Genomic DNA, 20,334 nt, shown 5'->3' on the forward strand with positions numbered 1-20,334 from the left:
ACTTGAAACACTTCATCTCAGCACTGGTACACTCATGGACACGATGTCCAGCCCGACCACATCTATAACACTTAACAGGAGCACTAGAATCTCCCCCACTAGGCCTCTTCATCCCACTCTGCCTCTGAAAACCTTTGCCAGCTGCATACGGTTTTCCACGATCAATCTGATTCTTGCCTTTCCTATCAACCCTCTGCTGATAGCTCTCCGCTCTGGCCTTGGAATCCTGTTCAAAAATCCTACAACAGTCAACCAAATCAGAAAACACTCTAATCCTTTGATACCCAATAGCCTGCTTGATCTCGGGACGCAACCCGTTCTCAAACTTCACACACTTTGAAAATTCCCCAGTAGCCTCAGCATAGGGAGTGTAATACTTTGACAGTTCCGTGAACTTAGCAGCATACTCCGTAACAGACCTGTTACCCTGCTTCAATTCCAAGAACTCTATCTCTTTCTTTCCTCTGACATCCTCTGGAAAGTACTTCCTCAGAAATCTCTCTCTGAACACAGCCCAAGTGATCTCAGCATCCCCAGCAGCTTCCAACTCAGTGCGGGTAGCAACCCACCAATCATCAGCTTCTTCTGATAGCATATGCGTACCGAACCTGACCTTCTGGTTATCAGCACACTCAGTTACTCTGAAGATCCTCTCGATCTCCTTCAACCACTTCTGAGCGCCATCTGGATCGTATGCTCCCTTAAACATTGGAGGATTGTTCTTCTGGAACTCACTCAACTGACGGGCAGCTCCCATTCCCACAACATTCGGATTCCCTCCAAGTACTCCAGCTAGCATACCCAGAGCCTCAGCAATTGCAGAATCATCTCTACCTCTTCCAGCCATCTCTATTCTGAAAACCCAACAAGCTAAAACAATAAGTACTGATAGGGTTACACAACGCCTATCCCGTACAGGGAAAACAGAATAATTACGACTCGACTCGACCGACTATGCTCTGATACCACTAATGTAACACCCTTCTAAATACCCCAAAATATTTAATTAAAATAATAACATATCAATCAGAGTAATTATGCCCCGAAGGGTGTCACACAATCATTTCACAACAATTATCAAAATATCCTGTCATGCTCATTTATTAAATCAAAATAAGACTCTTTTGCATAATTCGCAGCGGATACAAGACATCGACATTCAAATCATGTACTACATTACATGTAAAGTTGATCAGCAACTAAATTAAAACATAGTCAAACATCCCCTCCCGATGTTACATCTACCAGAGCATGACCCACTAAGGACGACACTAGACTCCATAGCACTAGCTTCTACTCAACTCACTGCTCGTTACCTGAAAAATAGTTGTAAGGGTGAGTTCCTCAATCAATATAATAAGCATTATAGAGCAATATGTAATGCTAAGTAAATAACACATCAATTCACCCTAATCAGACTACGCACTCAGCAACGGCAATATCCGTTCAAACATCATATTCAACAGTAACATATAGCATATGTATAATCTCAACCATACTCAACATCAACAACACAACACACAATACACATATAATACTGGAATACATCCATTCATATTATATGCCATACATTCATTATGCAATGAGACTCCACACATGCGGTACCGACTATTCTTGAACATACAGTTCAAGCTCACCGATCAAATCCAGATACGGCTACTAAGCTCACTAGTCCCACTCATTTGAGATCTAATGACTCACTCACTAATTCCTCACCATGGGAATTAGCTACAGCCCCGAAGGCTAGACTATGCACACTAATCATCTAGCATGCAAACATCAACAACAAATCCACAATGATTCACTCACTAATTCCTCACCATGGGAATTAGCTACAGCCCCCAAAGGCTAGAATATGCATGCTAATCACCTAGCAATGCAACAACAACAACAACAATTCAAGAATAGACATAAGCTCACACTCTAAGCCATAAAACAGTCTATTCACAAATGCATACATAACTGATACATTCACAGCATCATGCTTATCATCACACATCATTAATACATTTTATCACAAAAGCATATCATATCATGCCACATAATCAAAAACAGTATTAGCACACTCTACTAACACCCATACTACTCAGAACAACGGGAATGATCCCTGCTACATCATACATCAGCTACGTACATCACTCAGCCTAAACAACCAAAAACTGCACAACAACAGCACAGAAAATCACAATTCTGCCCATACGCGTATTGCCTATGCCCATACGCGTATTGCCCAACCTGACCAAGTCCATACGCGTAATGCCCACTCTCATACGCGTATGCTACGCGTAACAATCTCCCATTACGCGTACCAACAGAGACCAATTTACGTTCAAAATATCATCTTTTTCACCCATACGCGTAAGGCTTCCTCCATACGCGTACCAGCCATCTCATACGCGTATTGCCTAGTGCCATACGCGTATGACCAGAAACCAGAATTCTCAGATCTGCAATGGCTTTCTCTGCTACGAGATCTATCCAATTCGCCCTTCCACAATCCCAATTTCACACAATATTACTCATATCATCTAACCCGAATCATCCCCTATTCGATTTCACAAATCCTAACATTACTACATGTAATTTCTACGAATTCCTTCGATAAAAAAAATCCCAATTTCGTTCATCCAATATTTCACCATTTTCAGCATACATCACTCTAATCAGAGGTAAAACAATAGTTTATTACTACCCAGTACATATCATCCCATAATACCCGTTAATCGATGATAAACCCCCCTTACCTGAGTCAATCCGGCAAATTCCGTTAGCTTCAAGCTTTTTCCTCTTCTCTTGCTCTGCCTCTTTGCCTTTTCCACTTTCAGCCGCTTCTCTGTTCCTTTTCACGTGAAAAACCCTTTTTACCACAAATGGGACTTTTTATTATTCCAACTTATTTTATTCCAATAAAATAATAACCCAATAATGATTATTCCAAAATAATAATAATAATCCAAACTTCCAATTATTCAATTAAATTAATAAATAAAATATTAATTTAAATTAAATAATTATCTTATTTTAATTGGGGTGTTACAGTTAGTGCATATGACACATAGACAATACTCCCCCTTTTTAGCCATAATCTGACAAAGGTAAGCATCTAACCAAAAACAGATAAAACCATATTCAAAAAGTTAATGATCACACACAAGATAGCACCTAATGGTGCAAAATATCCTGGTCACAGACCACAAAACATAATCAAATACAGAACTATACAAGACTACAATCAGATATCTTCCTGACTATCTGAGTCAAATATTGCATACTCTTCTCCTTCACCTTCTTTTTCTTCATTAACATCATCCTCACCAGCATAGTCTTCATCATCAGTTACTTCATTACCATCACCACCCTATACAACTTCCTTATTCTCCTCTTCCATCATAACTTTCATCAATGTCTCTAGTTTAATCTTTATTGCAATGCTAGATCTGATGGAATCCTCTAGCTCTGTACAAGTTTCCTTTAGCTAAGCAATGACACTCTTTTTGGAAGTGGCAGGGCCAGATGCCTGAGAGGATGTCATTGTTGGTGTAAGCCCTAGAGGCCAATACTTTTGGTACATGTATCGAATTATTTATTAATAATAAAAGGCTTTTTCTTTATTATGTTTTTGTAATAAAGTCCCTAGAATAGCTAGTCCATTTAATGTATCAAGTGTGACTTAATCATGAGATCCCATTAAACATAAGGAAATTATTCTTAAAGTATCTGTAGTTGAGCTTTGTTGTGAAGTGGGATAACATTAAAGCATTAAGACTATTATGTATATAGATTGATGATCACATCTCATGGATCATGGATAAGGAGTTATCAAGTCTTAAACATAAGTATGAATATTGAGAGTAATATTTATACTGGATTGACCCTCTACGAGAATACTATATAAAATGTTATGCTAAGTGTCATAAGTTATTCTCATGGTGATAATGGTGTATACCACCCTTTGACCTGAAACCACTATGTACCCTAGATGTAGAGTTGAGTGCCTTATTGGTGATCAAACATTGTCCGTAACTGGATGACCATAAAGACAGTTGATGGGTACTCCACGAAGCATGCTAAGGGACATGAGTGACCTAGATGGAATTTGCCCATCCTGCATAACAGGATAAATGTCTACAAGCCCAACATTGAACTGGACAAGGATGACACGGTCTATGCCTTGTGTTCAACATAGACATAAGGGAAAAAGGATAATTGTAAACATAAGTATTATCACAAAAGGATTTGTCAGATCACATGACATTTTCGTGTCTTGGGCAGCAGTGATGTGTTGCTAGATACCGCTCACTGTTTATTATGTTATGTTAAATACGTGATTTAATATAATTGCCAATGCCGCGAAAACCTACAAGGTCACACACAAAAGGACGGATTGATGAGAGATAAAGTAACTAAGGAACACCGTAAGGTACGGTGCACTTAAGTGAATTGTAGAACATCGTAAGGTACGGTGTACTTAAGTAGAATATGAAATATGGTAAGGTACCATGCACTTAAGTGATTTTGGCATATTATAAGATATGGGCCACATACACTTAAGTGGGCTTTTTAGCTTGCAGCCCACACAAGTGGTTCTATAAATAGAATCCTTGTGCAGAAGCATTTGGGCAGTTGCAATTTCGTTTCTCTCTCTCTCTCTCTCTCTCTCTCTCTCTCTCTCTCTCTCTCTCTCACTCACTCAAAGCCTTCATTCGTAGCAGCTAGCACTGAGATTGAAGGAATCAGCTCGTGTGGACTAAGTAGAGGCGTTGTCACCATTCAACGTTCGTGATCGCTCCGTAGATCTGCATCAAAGGTTTCAATCGCCACAAGAGGTAACGATTCTATCACTAATCATGCCCATTCGTAAGGATCACTAAAGGAGGGTTTTTTTTTAAATTCCACTGCATTTTGGATCGCTCTTCTCCTTCAGTCATAACAATGTCTGGAACATGTGTTCCTGCAAAGAGTTTGTAGTGGAGTGATAAGGGAGAATCCCTTTTCTTCACATTGTCAATGGGCAGAAAAATACAAGGATGGTGATTTAGGATGATTCCATAGACGAGGGATGGAAAGCAGATGGGCATTTTTACAGCAGTACAGAAAGCTTGTCTGAACACTTGTTCAAAGATGTACTTTCCAAAGTCAAACGCTCTTGTTGTACTAACAACATAAATAAATTTACCAAGACCGGTAGAGATTTTTGAGGTATGATTAGTGGGCACCCAGTTGGCAGTCCTAATCCTATGAAGGGTGGCATATTTTACACTCAACTTACCAGCAGACAACTTCCCTTTGTTTGACTAATGTCTAACCTGCTTGGCTGTGATCTCTTTGCACACCTGATCATCAGTAGCTTCCAGCTCAGCCTGAGGTACATATGTTCTTCCTAGAAATTTATTGATCACATCTGGGGAGAATGTTGCAACATTTCCTCTCACATAAACCTTACCATAGTCAGCAATCATCATATCCATCAGGGATAGTCACCACAAACTCTTTTGCTAAGCTTTTATAGCAAGGTCTGAAGTGTGTGACAGTTTTCATTAGCCCAACAGCTTCTGTCAGTTCCATGACCTAATTACACTTAAGGGCATCCTTCCCAAATTCCCTTTCCAGGGATACCTCCTTTGAATGACATACTTCCACCTTTCTGCATTCTTCATATAATGTAAAGAAGCATTGTCCAATGGAGCTTTGGGAATAGCATCACGAGGCTTCTTGTTAGAAGATCTTTTTATAGGCGTGATGTCCTGGACATCCTTTTCAACATCAAACTCGAATTCACTAAAAGAGACAACTTTCCTCTTTCTATTAGGGGTAACAACTTTACTCCATGATCTAGTAGGTCCAACATGATATTTTCTTGTGGAGATTCTAGAAGGAATACCTTTCAAACCACCGACTTTTCTCTTCACTTCCTTGGAGGAAGAATCTTCAAATGCAACTGTTTTTTGTAACACCCTTCTAAAATACCCCAAATGTTTAATAATAAAACAACAACAATTAAATCATACATATCAGAGTAATCATGCATCTCAAGGGTGTCACATAACAACTTCTTCACAAAAGTCAATATAAAATCAGTCATGCTCAATTTTATTCAACATAAAACTTCTTTAACAATACGCAGCGGATAAAATATTTCAACATCTGTAATTCATCAAAATTAACATTTATTCAACAATTCAAACATCCCGTCCCGATGTTACATCTATCAGAGCATGACCCTCTAACCACACTAGACTTCAAGCACTAGCTTCTATTCGACTCACTGCTCGTTACCTGAAAAATATAGCTGTAAGGGTGAGTTCCTCAATCGATATAACAAATATTATAATTTATCATGTTATGTTAAGTAATTCTACACGTTAATCACCCTAATTATATCATGCATTAGGCAACGGCACAGTCAACTCAATTATCATATTCAAACACAACGTAAAGGCAACTCAATAACAACATAAAATGCAACTCAATGAGACTCGACTCTTCATGCATGTGGTACCATTTGGAGTAAAACTCCCAACTTAAAATCATTGCCAGTTTAGTGGGCATCAAGGCATAAGCCTTCAACTTTCAACTTAAAAATTTGCCAATCCAGGCCAACGTGGCGTGAGCAAAAGCCCCATATTTTTGCCAATCCAGGCCAACGTGGTGTGAGCAAAAGCCCCATATTTTTGCCAATCCAGGCCAACGTGGTGTGAGCAAAAGCCCCGACTTAATGCATATGAATGTATATGTCATGTACGACTTGAAAGCTCAACAACATAATAGCAACAGCCACATAACAGCTTTTCAACAGAACAACTCATAATCAACTTTGGCTCTTCAGCCTACAACTCAGTAATGCTCAACAAATCAACTTAGAATCAACGTTGGCTCATCGGCCTACAACTTAATAATTTCAACAAGGCAACTAAAAAAAATCAACTTTTCAACATTATTGCATCAACATTTCACAACCATAAACCTAATAAATTCATTCCTCACAATTAACTATGATAGGCCAGCTACCACTTGCACTCACAACATAAAATCAACTATTTTCCATTCTGCAAAGACTCTGCTCAACTGGAGGGAGTCGGCGCAAAAGCCTTATGCGTCGACGCATACAGTCGACGCTTAGCTCACTGGTCGGCGCAAAACCACCATGCGTCGACGCATGCAGTCAGCGCAGGCCTCACGGGTCAGCGCACGCCGACCCTATGGTCGACCGCTCGCGCGCAGACTCAGATTTTTCTGAGTTTTCCAGGGTTCCGTTAGCTTACGTTTCACAGGTTTTCCGGCCGTTTCCTCAACTACAACCATCTCTAAACAGAACCATTCGTCCGGTAAATTGGTAGCGCCGATTCAAGTTTTTAATTGGGATTCGTACCCTGGTCTAACATTTTCGACTCACACAACTATCAATTCAATTTACAGTTTTTAACACGGTTTATTCAACGTCAATTTCAGCATATACAGTTCCAATTAGGGTTAAAATCAACGGCTTCTCACTACCCATGACATGTTATTCTATAATACCCATTAAACGACGATAAACCCCCCTTACCTGAGATAATCCGGCAATTCTCTAAGCTTTAGCTTTTCCGTTCCTCAACCGTGCTTTTCGGCTCTTTGCCCTTTTTCCTCTTCTCTGCAGCTTCTCTGAGTTTCACGTGAAATTTCTTTGTTAAGAATGAAACCCTTTTCTTTATTCCCACTTATATATATATTCCAATTATTATTATTCCAAAATAATAATAATAATAATAATAATAATAATAATCCAATAATCCAATTTATTTAATTAAATTAATAATTATTTTATCAACTTAATTAAATAATTCTTTTTTCTTTATTTGGGGTGTTACAACTCTCCCCCACTAAAAGAGTTTTCGTCCTCGAAAACATACCTCAAGCAAATAACTCTGGATAGGACTCTTTCATCTGACTCTCCAGCTCCCAAGTCACATTGCCACCTGCTGGTCCTCCCCAAGCTACCTTCACTAAGGCAATCTCTTTACCCCGCAACTGCTTCAACTCTCGATCCTCAATCCTCATAGGTGATATTTCAACAGTCAGGTTATCTCTCACCTGTACATCATCTACTTGGATCACATGCGACGGATCATGAATATACCTCCTCAACTGAGACACATGAAAAACCTCATGCAAATTCGCAAGTGACGGCGGTAAAGCGATACGATAGGCTACTTCTCCTATCCTCTCCAAAATCTGATAAGGACCAATAAATCGCGGTGTCAACTTCTTCGACTTCAAAGCTCGACCAACACCAGTTATCGGAGTGACACGAAGAAACACATGATCCCCCTCTTGGAACTCAAGTGACTTCCTCCTTTTATCATGATAACTCTTCTGACGACTCTGAGCAATTCTCATCTTCTCCTGAATCATCTTAATCTTTTCCGTAGTTTGTTGAATAATCTCCGGTCCAATCACAGCACTCTCACCGGACTCATACCAACATAACGGTGTCCGACATCTCCTACCATACAAAGCTTCAAACGGTGCCATACCAATACTCGAATGAAAACTATTGTTGTAGGTAAACTCAATCAAAGGCAAATAACAATCCCAAGCACCTCCCTTTTCCAAAACACAAGCTCTCAAAAGGTCCTCTAATGACTGAATCGTCCTCTCAGTCTGACCATCAGTCTGCGGATGATATGCAGAACTCAATCTCAGCTTAGTTCCCAAAGCCTTCTGCAAACCTTCCCAGAACTTCGATGTAAATCTAGGATCTCTGTCCGAAACAATACTCGACGGAATACCATGCAAGCTTACAATCTTCTCAATATACAACTCAGCCAATTTTTCTAACGGATAATCCATTCTGATCGGAATGAAATGAGCCGACTTCGTCAATCTATCCACAATCACCCAAATAGCCTCAAAATTCTTACTTGTCCTCGGTAAACCAGAAACAAAATCCATACTGATACTATCCCATTTCCACTCTGGAATCGCCAACGGTTGCATTAGCCCAGACGGCTTCTGATGCTCAATCTTTGACTTCTGACACGTCAAACAAGAATAAACGAAACTCGCGATATCTCTTCTCATTCCCGGCCACCAAAATAACTTCTTCAAATCATGATACATCTTCGTAGCTCCAGGATGAATACTCAACCCACTACGATGTCCTTCTTCAAGAATACTCTTCTTAAGTTCTGTAACATCCGGAATACACACCCGACTACCAAATTTCAAAATACCAGTCTCATCAATTCTGAATTCGCCACCTTGACCTTGACTCACTAGAGTCAACTTATCAACCAAAAGCATATCGGATTTCTGACCCTCTCTGATCTCATCTAGAATACCACTTGTTAATTTCAACATTCCCAATTTAACACTATTGTGAGTACTCTCACACACCAAACTCAAGTCTCTAAACTGCTCAATCAAATCCAATTCCCTAACCATTAACATAGACATATGTAATGACTTCCGACTCAACGCATCAGCCACTACATTTGCTTTACCCGGATGGTAATTCAAACCAAAGTCATAATCCTTCAGAAACTCTAACCATCTCCTCTGTCTCATATTCAGCTCTTTCTGATCAAACAAATACTTCAAACTTTTATGGTCACTGAAAACTTCAAATCTTGACCCATACAAGTAATGCCTCCACAACTTCAGAACAAACACTACAGCCGCCAACTCTAAATCGTGCGTCGGATAGTTCCTCTCATGAACCCTCAGCTGTCTTGAAGCATAAGCTATAACCTGCTTATTCTGCATCAACACGCCACCCAAACCCAACAATGAAGCATCGCAATAAACTTCAAATGATTCCGACGAACTCGGTAATATCAGAATAGGAGCACTAGTTAACCTTCTCTTTAACTCTTGGAACCCTTCTTCACATTTTGAGTCCCAAACAAATGCTTGCCCCTTTCTAGTCAACATCGTCAACGGTAACGCCAACTTAGAAAACCCTTCAATGAACTTCCTATAATAACCAGCCAAACCAAGGAAACTTCGAATCTCAGCAACAGACTTCGGAGCTTCCCACTTAGATACCGCTTCTATCTTAGAAGGATCAACAGCAACACCACCTCTTGAAATCACATGACCAAGAAAACTTACCTCTTCTAACCAAAACTCACACTTGGACAATTTAGCAAATAATTTCTTTTCTCGTAGAACTTCCAAAACCACTCTCAAATGCTCAGCATGCCTTTCTTCCGATTTCGAATACACCAAAATATCATCAATAAATACCACGACAAACTTGTCTAGGTATGGATGGAAAATCCTATTCATATACTCCATAAATACTCCAGGTGCATTAGTTACACCAAAAGGCATTACAGAATACTCATAATGTCCATACCTTGTCCTGAAAGCAGTCTTCTGAATATCCTCAGTCTTCACACGTATCTGATGATACCCAGACCTCAAATCTATCTTGCTGAACACACTTGCACCAACCAACTGATCCATCAAATCATCAATCCTCGGCAAAGGATACCGATTCTTGATCGTCACTTTATTCAGTTGCCTGTAGTCCACACACAACCTCATAGTACCTTCTTTCTTCTTAACCAATAGCACTGGTGCACCCCACGGTGACACACTCGGACGAATAAATTTCTTATCCAATAGATCTTCCAACTGACTCTTCAATTCAGTTAACTCAACAGCAGACATACGGTACGGAGCCATCGATATCGGCCTAGTACCAGGTACCAAGTCAATAGAGAACTCCACTTCACGCTCTGGCGGCAATTCATTCACTTCTTCCGGAAACACATCAGGAAAATCACACACCACAGCTAGATCGCAAATCATCAGTTTATCTTTAGCCTCCAAAGTCGCTAACAGCATAAACAACTCTGCCCCATCAGCTACTTCCTCATCCACTTGTCTCGCTGATAGAAACAAACTCTTTCCTTCCTCACTCTCAGGAAATATCACAGTCTTATCAAAACAATTGATAGAAACTCGGTTAAACACCAACCAGTTCATACCCAGAATAACATCAATCTGCACTAGTGGAAGGCACACTAGGTCCATCCCAAAGTCTCTACCAAAAATACTCAAAGGACAATTTAAACAAACCGAAGTAGTAGTCACTGAACCCTTCGCAGGAGTATCAATTACCATACTTCCAAACATCTCAGATACCTCTAACTTAAGTTTCACAGCACAATCCAAAGAGATAAAGGAATGAGTCGCGCCTGTGTCAACAATAGCTACAAGAGGAAAGCCATTAATATAACACGTACCTCGGATCAAACGATCATCTGCAGAAGTCTCAGAACCCGATAAAGCAAAGACCTTGCCTCCTGACTGATTCCCTTTCTTCGGCTTCTGACACTGACTTCCAATATGCCCTTCTTCTCCGCAATTAAAACAAATCACTTCCTTGTGCTTGCAATCAGCTATTGCATGCCCAGTCTTACCACAGCGAAAACACCTCTTCACTTCAGCAGTGCATACATTACTCTTATGACCAGCCTGACCACACTTGAAGCAAACTATACCAGTAGGAGCATCTCCCCCACTAGCTCTCTGAGCCGGAGCAGCTCTTTGCTTCCCCTTTCCAGCTGGAACATCATACGGCTTGCCACGGTTTTGATGTTGCTTGCCTCTGCGATCACTGACAATCTTGTAATGAGCATTATTGTCCTCTTCAAATATCCTGCAACTATCAACCAATTCAGTAAAAATGCGTATCTTCTGATACCCAACAGCCTTCTTAATTTCAGAGCGCAATCCATTTTCAAACTTGATGCACTTTGAAAATTCAGCACCAGCACCAGTGTAATGAGGATAAAATTTGGACAACTCCACGAATTTCGCAGCATAATCCGTGACAGACATGTTTCCTTGCTTCAGCTCAAGGAATTCAATCTCCTTCTTACCACGGACATCCTCTGGATAATACTTCCTCAGAAATTCCCTACGGAATACATCCCAAGTAACGTCTTCACCTGCCACAGTCAACCTCTCGTGAGTCTCTAGCCACCAGTCATCAGCTTCGACTGCTAGCATGTGAGTTCCATACCGAACCTTCTGAGCTGGAGTACAGTCCATAACACGGAAGATCCTCTCAATCTCTTTCAACCATCCCAAAGCTGCATCTGGATCATGCTTCCCTTTAAACACCGGCGGATTCTCTCTCTGAAAAGTCGCCAAGCTACGTGATCCAGCATCTCCACCAGCATTTGGCAAGTTCTGCACAGCTTGTGCCATCGCTTGCATTGCGGCAGCCATCGCAGCGTCATTCCTTCCAGCCATTTCAACTTATCAATACAACACAACTTAAAGTTAGATTGGTAACAATACACAATTGTTAGACAAAACGACACGACAACTGGCCGGACGGACCGACCTGCTCTGATACCACTAATGTAACACCCTTCTAAAATACCCCAAATGTTTAATAATAAAACAACAACAATTAAATCATACATATCAGAGTAATCATGCATCTCAAGGGTGTCACATAACAACTTCTTCACAAAAGTCAATATAAAATCAGTCATGCTCAATTTTATTCAACATAAAACTTCTTTAACAATACGCAGCGGATAAAATATTTCAACATCTGTAATTCATCAAAATTAACATTTATTCAACAATTCAAACATCCCGTCCCGATGTTACATCTATCAGAGCATGACCCTCTAACCACACTAGACTTCAAGCACTAGCTTCTATTCGACTCACTGCTCGTTACCTGAAAAATATAGCTGTAAGGGTGAGTTCCTCAATCGATATAACAAATATTATAATTTATCATGTTATGTTAAGTAATTCTACACGTTAATCACCCTAATTATATCATGCATTAGGCAACGGCATAGTCAACTCAATTATCATATTCAAACACAACGTAAAGGCAACTCAATAACAACATAAAATGCAACTCAATGAGACTCGACTCTTCATGCATGTGGTACCATTTGGAGTAAAACTCCCAACTTAAAATCATTTCCAGTTTAGTGGGCATCAAGGCATAAGCCTTCAACTTTCAACTTAAAAATTTGCCAATCCAGGCCAACGTGGCGTGAGCAAAAGCCCCATATTTTTGCCAATCCAGGCCAACGTGGTGTGAGCAAAAGCCCCATATTTTTGCCAATCCAGGCCAACGTGGTGTGAGCAAAAGCCCCGACTTAATGCATATGAATGTATATGTCATGTACGACTTGAAAGCTCAACAACATAATAGCAACAGCCACATAACAGCTTTTCAACAGAACAACTCATAATCAACTTTGGCTCTTCAGCCTACAACTCAGTAATGCTCAACAAATCAACTTAGAATCAACGTTGGCTCATCGGCCTACAACTTAATAATTTCAACAAGGCAACTAAAAAAAAATCAACTTTTCAACATTATTGCATCAACATTTCACAACCATAAACCTAATAAATTCATTCCTCACAATTAACTATGATAGGCCAGCTACCACTTGCACTCACAACATAAAATCAACTATTTTCCATTCTGCAAAGACTCTGCTCAACTGGAGGGAGTCGGCGCAAAAGCCTTATGCGTCGACGCATACAGTCGACGCTTAGCTCACTGGTCGGCGCAAAACCACCATGCGTCGACGCATGCAGTCAGCGCAGGCCTCACGGGTCAGCGCACGCCGACCCTATGGTCGACCGCTCGCGCGCAGACTCAGATTTTTCTGAGTTTTCCAGGGTTCCGTTAGCTTACGTTTCACAGGTTTTCCGGCCGTTTCCTCAACTACAACCATCTCTAAACAGAACCATTCGTCCGGTAAATTGGTAGCGCCGATTCAAGTTTTTAATTGGGATTCGTACCCTGGTCTAACATTTTCGACTCACACAACTATCAATTCAATTTACAGTTTTTAACACGGTTTATTCAACGTCAATTTCAGCATATACAGTTCCAATTAGGGTTAAAATCAACGGCTTCTCACTACCCATGACATGTTATTCTATAATACCCATTAAACGACGATAAACCCCCCTTACCTGAGATAATCCGGCAATTCTCTAAGCTTTAGCTTTTCCGTTCCTCAACCGTGCTTTTCGGCTCTTTGCCCTTTTTCCTCTTCTCTGCAGCTTCTCTGAGTTTCACGTGAAATTTCTTTGTTAAGAATGAAACCCTTTTCTTTATTCCCACTTATATATATATTCCAATTATTATTATTCCAAAATAATAATAATAATAATAATAATAATAATAATAATAATAATCCAATAATCCAATTTATTTAATTAAATTAATAATTATTTTATCAACTTAATTAAATAATTCTTTTTTCTTTATTTGGGGTGTTACATTTTTCCTTTACATCTCTAAAGTCTCTTAGAAATACTAGGAGTAAAAATATTTGCAAGGGGTTCTTTACCAGAAGTTAGTTCTTCAACATTTACAACAAGATAAACTTTTTTTTACTTCTTCTCTCACGAGCAGCATGTTCAGGAACGCTTTCCTCAGATTTTTCACTAGAGCCATTGTCAGGGCTTAGATCTTTTACCAAAGATGTTTGAACATCTGGCAAAACATCTGAGTTTACTTCCTTCAAAATAAATGCAACAAACTTCCTAAGTTCCTTATCATTTTCATTTCTTTCTGCTTCCGTGGGATTTTCGGTGTCGTCATCATGCATACTAGAGTTTCTTATTTCATACCCTTTATACCTAGATTCCTCTTCAACAACATTGTTATATTTATGAGGGATGATAGGTTCAGAAGACTTACTAGAATTCTTGACATTTTTTGACACATAAGGAATAACTTTCTTCTGAGGAGGAGGATGAACCATGGATAGAGGGGCAACATTCAAGACCAGATCTGCCAGGTTGATCATTTGAAACGGTTCGTTTGCCCTAGATGTTGGGGAGGAAGATCCACTGGTTTCAGCTGGGACATGCATGAGAGTGGGTGAAGATTGTTGAGACATGTTAGTTGACACTTGAAGTAGATGGCATATGGAAAGGTTTTTAAGAGAGAGAGAGAGAGAGAGAGAGAGAGAGAGAGAGAGCAAATGTCTGGAAGAGAATAAGGCATTTGAGTGGAAAGGGTAGTGTAGTTTTCTCCTAAAGGATACACAATGAGGTAAGGGGTTTAGGTAAGTGTGTCCAGTGTAATGATGAGAGATATGCTCTTGTTTGACACACTTAATTAGCTGTAATTGTTGTAAATGCTCATTAACACAAATCCCAAGTTTTCTTCTTAAGTTTTCAAATTGACTTGCATCCAAGGCTTTGGTAAAAATATCTGTAAGCTGATTCTCCATGCTAACATGCTCAAGTATTATGACTTTGTCTTCAACAAGTTCTCTAATGAAATTATGTCTGATGTCAATGTGTTTAGTTCTACTGTGCTGAATAGGATTTTTTGAGATATGCATAACACTCAAGTTGTCACAGAATAATATCATGACATCTTGTGTAACATTGTATTCTGTCAACATTTGTTTCATCCATATTAGTTGAGAGCAGTCGCTTCCTGCTTCTATGTACTCAACTTCAGCAGTGGATAGGGATACACAATTTTGTTTCTTGCTGAACCATGAAATCAAATTGTTTCTCAAGAATAAACATCCTCCAGAGATGCTCTTCTTATCATCAGCACTACCAGCCCAATCAACATTACAATATCCTACCAACATAGATTTTGAATCATGGGAGTACAACATTCCATACTCACTTATGTCATTCACATACTTTAGAATCCTTTTTACTTGATTGATGTGACTCACTTTGGGTTCGGCTTGATACCTAGCACACACACCAACAACAAAAGTTATATCTAGTTTGCTTGTTGTAACGTATAGAAGGCTTCCAATCACACTTCTATATAAACTTTGGTCAACACTTAAGCCTTTTTCATCTTTAGATGACTTTAAGTGAGTAGGTGCAAGAGTTCTTTTTTGACTAGTATTCTCCAATCCAAATTTCTTCACAATACTCTTAGCATATTTGTTTTGACACAGAAAGATGTTGTCTTCCATCTGTTTGACTTGGAGCCCAAGGAAGTACGCCAGTTCTCCTACCAAACTCATTTCAAACTCAAATTGCACTTGCTTGACAAAATGTTGGACCATGTCATATGACATCCCTCCAAACACAATGTCATCCACATAGGTCTAAGTTATCATAAGTTTTCCATCCTTTTCTTTGACAAAGAGAGTTTTGTCAATTCCACGCTTTTTATATCCATGATTGATGAGAAATTCAGTCAACCTTTCATACCAAGCTCTTGGGGCTTGTTTTAAACCATACAGTTCCTTCTTTAATTTGTACATATGATTTGGGAATGTAGGATCAATAAACCCTTTTGGCTGTTCAACATACACATCTTCATTTAAATAGCCATTTAGGAAGACACTTTTAACATCCATTTGGAACAATTTAAACTTTAAAAGACATGTCATTCCAAGTAACAATCTGATAGACTCCAAGCGAGCAACTGGATCAAAGGTTTCATCAAATTCTACTCCTTCCATTTGGGTGTATCCTTGAGTAACAAGTCTGGATTTGTTTCTAGTAACAACCCCTTGTTCATCAGACTTGTTCTTGTACATCCATCCAGTGCCAATAACATTTGTTCCTACAGGTCTTGGAACCAAATCTCATACCTCATTTCTTTTGAATTGACTAAGTTCATCTTGCATAACATTAATCCAAAACTCATCAATCAAGGCTTCCTTGATATTCTTGGGTTCAAATTTAGAAACAAAACAGGAATTTGACACAACTTCTCTTGATCTAGTGATTATTCCTTCATTTAGATTTCCTATAATAAGCTCCTTAGGATGATCTTTCTGAATTATGATGGAAGGTCCTTTATTAGTTGAGTCAATCAATGTAGGTTCAGTATTAGCATTTGTGTCTACAACATCTTATGGAGCATCATTCATTGATGTTTCAACATCATTTGTGACACCAGCTTCGTTAGTTGATTCCTCAACTACAATGTTTATGGATTCCATCATTACCTTGGTTCTGGAGTTGAAGACTCTATATGCTCTGCTATTTGTAGAGTATCCTAGAAAAATTCCCTCATCGCTTTTATGATCAATTTTTCTTCTCTACTCATGATCTGCCAGAATATAACATTTACTTCCAAATACATGGAAATATTTCACAGTTGGCTTTCTTCATTTCCATAGTTCATACAATGTGGATGATGTGCCAGATCTGATAATCACTCTATTTAGAATATAGCAGGCAGTGTTCATGGCTTCAGCCAAAAAATGATATGGTAGTTTCTTAACATGAAGCATGACTCTGGCACATTCTTGAATGGTTCAATTTTTACGCTCAACCACACCATTCTATTGTGGGGTGATGGGTGAAGAGAACCCATGACTAATTCCTTCAAAAATTCAGAATTCTTGAAACTTATTATTCTCAAATTCCTTCCCATGGCCACTTCTAATCCTAACAATGCCACAATCCTTCTCTCTTTGAATCTTTTGGCACATTTCTTTAAACACTTCAAACACTTTTGACTTTTCTTTAATGAAGTTTACCCATGTGAACCTAGAGAAGTCATCAACAACAACATAGGCATACCTCTTTCCTCCTTGACTTTCAACTTACACAGGTCCCATCAAGTCCATATGAAGTAGCTCTAGAATTTTTGAAGTGGTTAGATGTTGAAGCTTCTTGTGGAACATCTTTGTTTGCTTCTCGATTTGACATTCACCATAAATTCTTCCTTCACAAATTTTTAGTTTGGGAATTCCTCTTACTGCTTCCTTTGGCATAACCTTCTTCATACCTTTCAGATGTAAGTGACCAAGCTTTTGATGCCATAACTTAATTTCATCCTCTTTTGACATTAGGCAAATGGAGAGACAAACTATTTCTTGAGGAGTCCACAGATAACAGTTATCTTTTGATCTGGCTCCCTTCATGATAACTTCATCCTTCTCATTTGTTACCATACATTCAGATTTATTGAAGTTTACTTTGAGACCTTGATCACTGAGTTGGCTAATACTTATAAGATTAACAATCAGTCCTTTAACAAACAGAACAACTTCTAGACTAGGAAATTCTGGATAGTCCAGCTTTCCAATCCTATTTATTTCTCCTTTTGATCCATATCCAAAGGTGACATAGCTAGTAACATATGGCTTAATATTCACCAAGAATCTCTTGACACGAGTCATGTGTCTAGAGCATCGACTATCAAAATACCAGTCCTCTCTAGCAGATGCTCTGAGGGAGGTGTGAGCTATGAGTCCTAACATACCATTTTTGGGAATCCATCTTTCTTTGGATTCACCATGGTTTGCTTTCTTCTGAGTTATGAAGCAGGTTTAGGATAACCATACAATTTGTAGCAATAAGGCTTTATATGACCAAACTTCCCACAATGATGACACTTCCATCTTTGAATCTTGCTTTCTGAGTAAATCTCTTGATACCCTTGCCGATGTTGGGACATTTGATTTGACATATGTCGTTCCTGTTGTCTTTTAGGTGGAACAAAGTTCATTACATACCCTTTTTATTTATTCATTACTCCTTGATTGTCATATCCTAGACCTTAAACATTTCCAACATTCTTACCAGTTTGAAGAATTTCATCCAGTACATCAGAACTATTGTTAAGCATTCTTACAGATTTAGTCATATTGTCAATTTTTGAATTGATGAGTACAACTTCCTCCTTCAGATCAGAGATGATAGAAATATGCTCCACTTTCTCTGCTTGTAGTTGAGCAATAGTTTTATTTTGATCTTCTCCCAATTTACAGACTTCTTCAATTCTGAGGCATAATTCCTTGTAAGATTCAACAAGTTCTTCAAAGGTTAGTTCCTCACAATCAGAGTCTTCATCAGAGTCATAAATTCCAGTCAGGGCAGTAACATGTTTGGTAGGTTCCACTTCAAGATCACTTTCAGAATCATCTTATGATCACGAGACACACAAGGCCTTCTTCTGTTTCTTGAGAAATATGGGGCACTAAGCCCTTATGTGACCAAACCCTTCACATCCATGGCATGGTATTCCTTTTCCTTAGTTAGTCTTTTCTTCAGTTTTGGGCCTTCTGCCAAAATCCTGATTTTTGGTGATGTCGAATGACTTGTTCTTGACATTGGCTCTTATATTCCAGTCCATCTTCTTCATCACTTTGTTTAATTGTATCCCAAGTAAAGTAATATCATTAGACATCCCTTCATCTGTATTCAGGTCACATTCATCTTCAAGGTCTTCAATATTAGAAACAAAGGTTATGCTTTTCTTCTTTTTTGACTTTTCACTGAACCCTAACTCAAAGCTTTGAAGAGATCCCATAAGTTCATCAACTTTCATGTTGTTGATATCTTGAGCTTCTTCAATGGAAGTAACCTTCATGTCAGATATCTTAGGAAGAGACCTGAGGATTTTTATGACCAGCTTGGCTTCTGACATCTTCTCCCCTAGAGCACTTGAGGCATTGACTATCTCAACGATATTCATGTGAAAGTCACAAGTGTTCTCATCCTCCTTCATTCTTAAGTTCTAAAACTTAGTGGTCAGAAGTTAAAGTCTTGACATCTTTACCTTAGAGGTTCCTTCATGAACAGTCTTTAAGATCTCTCAAGCACCTTTAGCAACAATGCAGTTGTTTATTAGTCTGAAGATGTTCTTGCCCACTTCATTGAATATAACATTCAATGCTTTGGAGTTTCCCAAAGATAATTTGTCATCTTCATCATCCCAGTCTTCCTCAGCCTTCAACACATCAGTAATCTTGTCATATTTATCTCTAATCATTGGTGGATCTCATCCCTTGATCACAGATTTCCAAGCCTTGTTATCCATGGATTTGATAAAATCCACCATTCGTGCTTTCCAGTAGTCATAGTTGGTTCCATCAAGAATGTGTGGTTTGTTCACAAATCCACCTTCCCTGTCCATTGTACCTGAAATTATCTTCCCTGAATCTCACCCAGAAATAAAGTAGGATGTCTGCTCTGATACCTATTAAAATTCTGGTATGCAGATATCAGATGTCCTAAGAGATGTTAAGACACTGATATCTGATCAAGAACAAAATAACTTACATATAACATAACATAACATAACATAACACAAAATAGTATTAGTTTGTAGACCTTCTGCAAACTATCTCCAATTTACATAATACACCCTAATCACTACCCGTGCTTAACTTCTACCTAAGACACTCCTAGGTGTGAGACGCTTATCACCTCCATTTCAATCACAACAGTGACAATTCAAACTATTACAAGAAATTCTGAAGTCACACTTCATAGACACACAATCACTCAATGCTTAAAAGCTTATGAGTGTTTGACAATCCTTATAACCAGTTAACACAATCCTACTTATATATCAAGATGATATTTGATAGGCTCACAAATAACTCATAC

General features: G+C 38.9%; 1 protein-coding gene across 1 annotated transcript; it reads right to left on the bottom strand.

Moving 5' to 3' along the window:
• Positions 1–5,555: 5,555 nt before the first annotated feature.
• LOC127130736 (uncharacterized) lies at positions 5,556–14,897 on the bottom strand. The gene is made up of 2 exons (XM_051059703.1): positions 14,380–14,897; positions 5,556–5,958 (listed from the first exon to the last, which is right to left on the bottom strand). The coding sequence occupies exons 1-2, from the start codon at positions 14,895–14,897 to the stop codon at positions 5,556–5,558; spliced, it is 921 nt and encodes a 306-aa protein (XP_050915660.1).
• Between the last annotated feature and the right edge of the window lie 5,437 nt (positions 14,898–20,334).

The sequence above is a fragment of the Lathyrus oleraceus genome, chromosome 3 (genome assembly GCF_024323335.1).
Source record: "Lathyrus oleraceus cultivar Zhongwan6 chromosome 3, CAAS_Psat_ZW6_1.0, whole genome shotgun sequence".
NCBI classification, from domain to species: domain Eukaryota; kingdom Viridiplantae; phylum Streptophyta; class Magnoliopsida; order Fabales; family Fabaceae; genus Lathyrus; species Lathyrus oleraceus.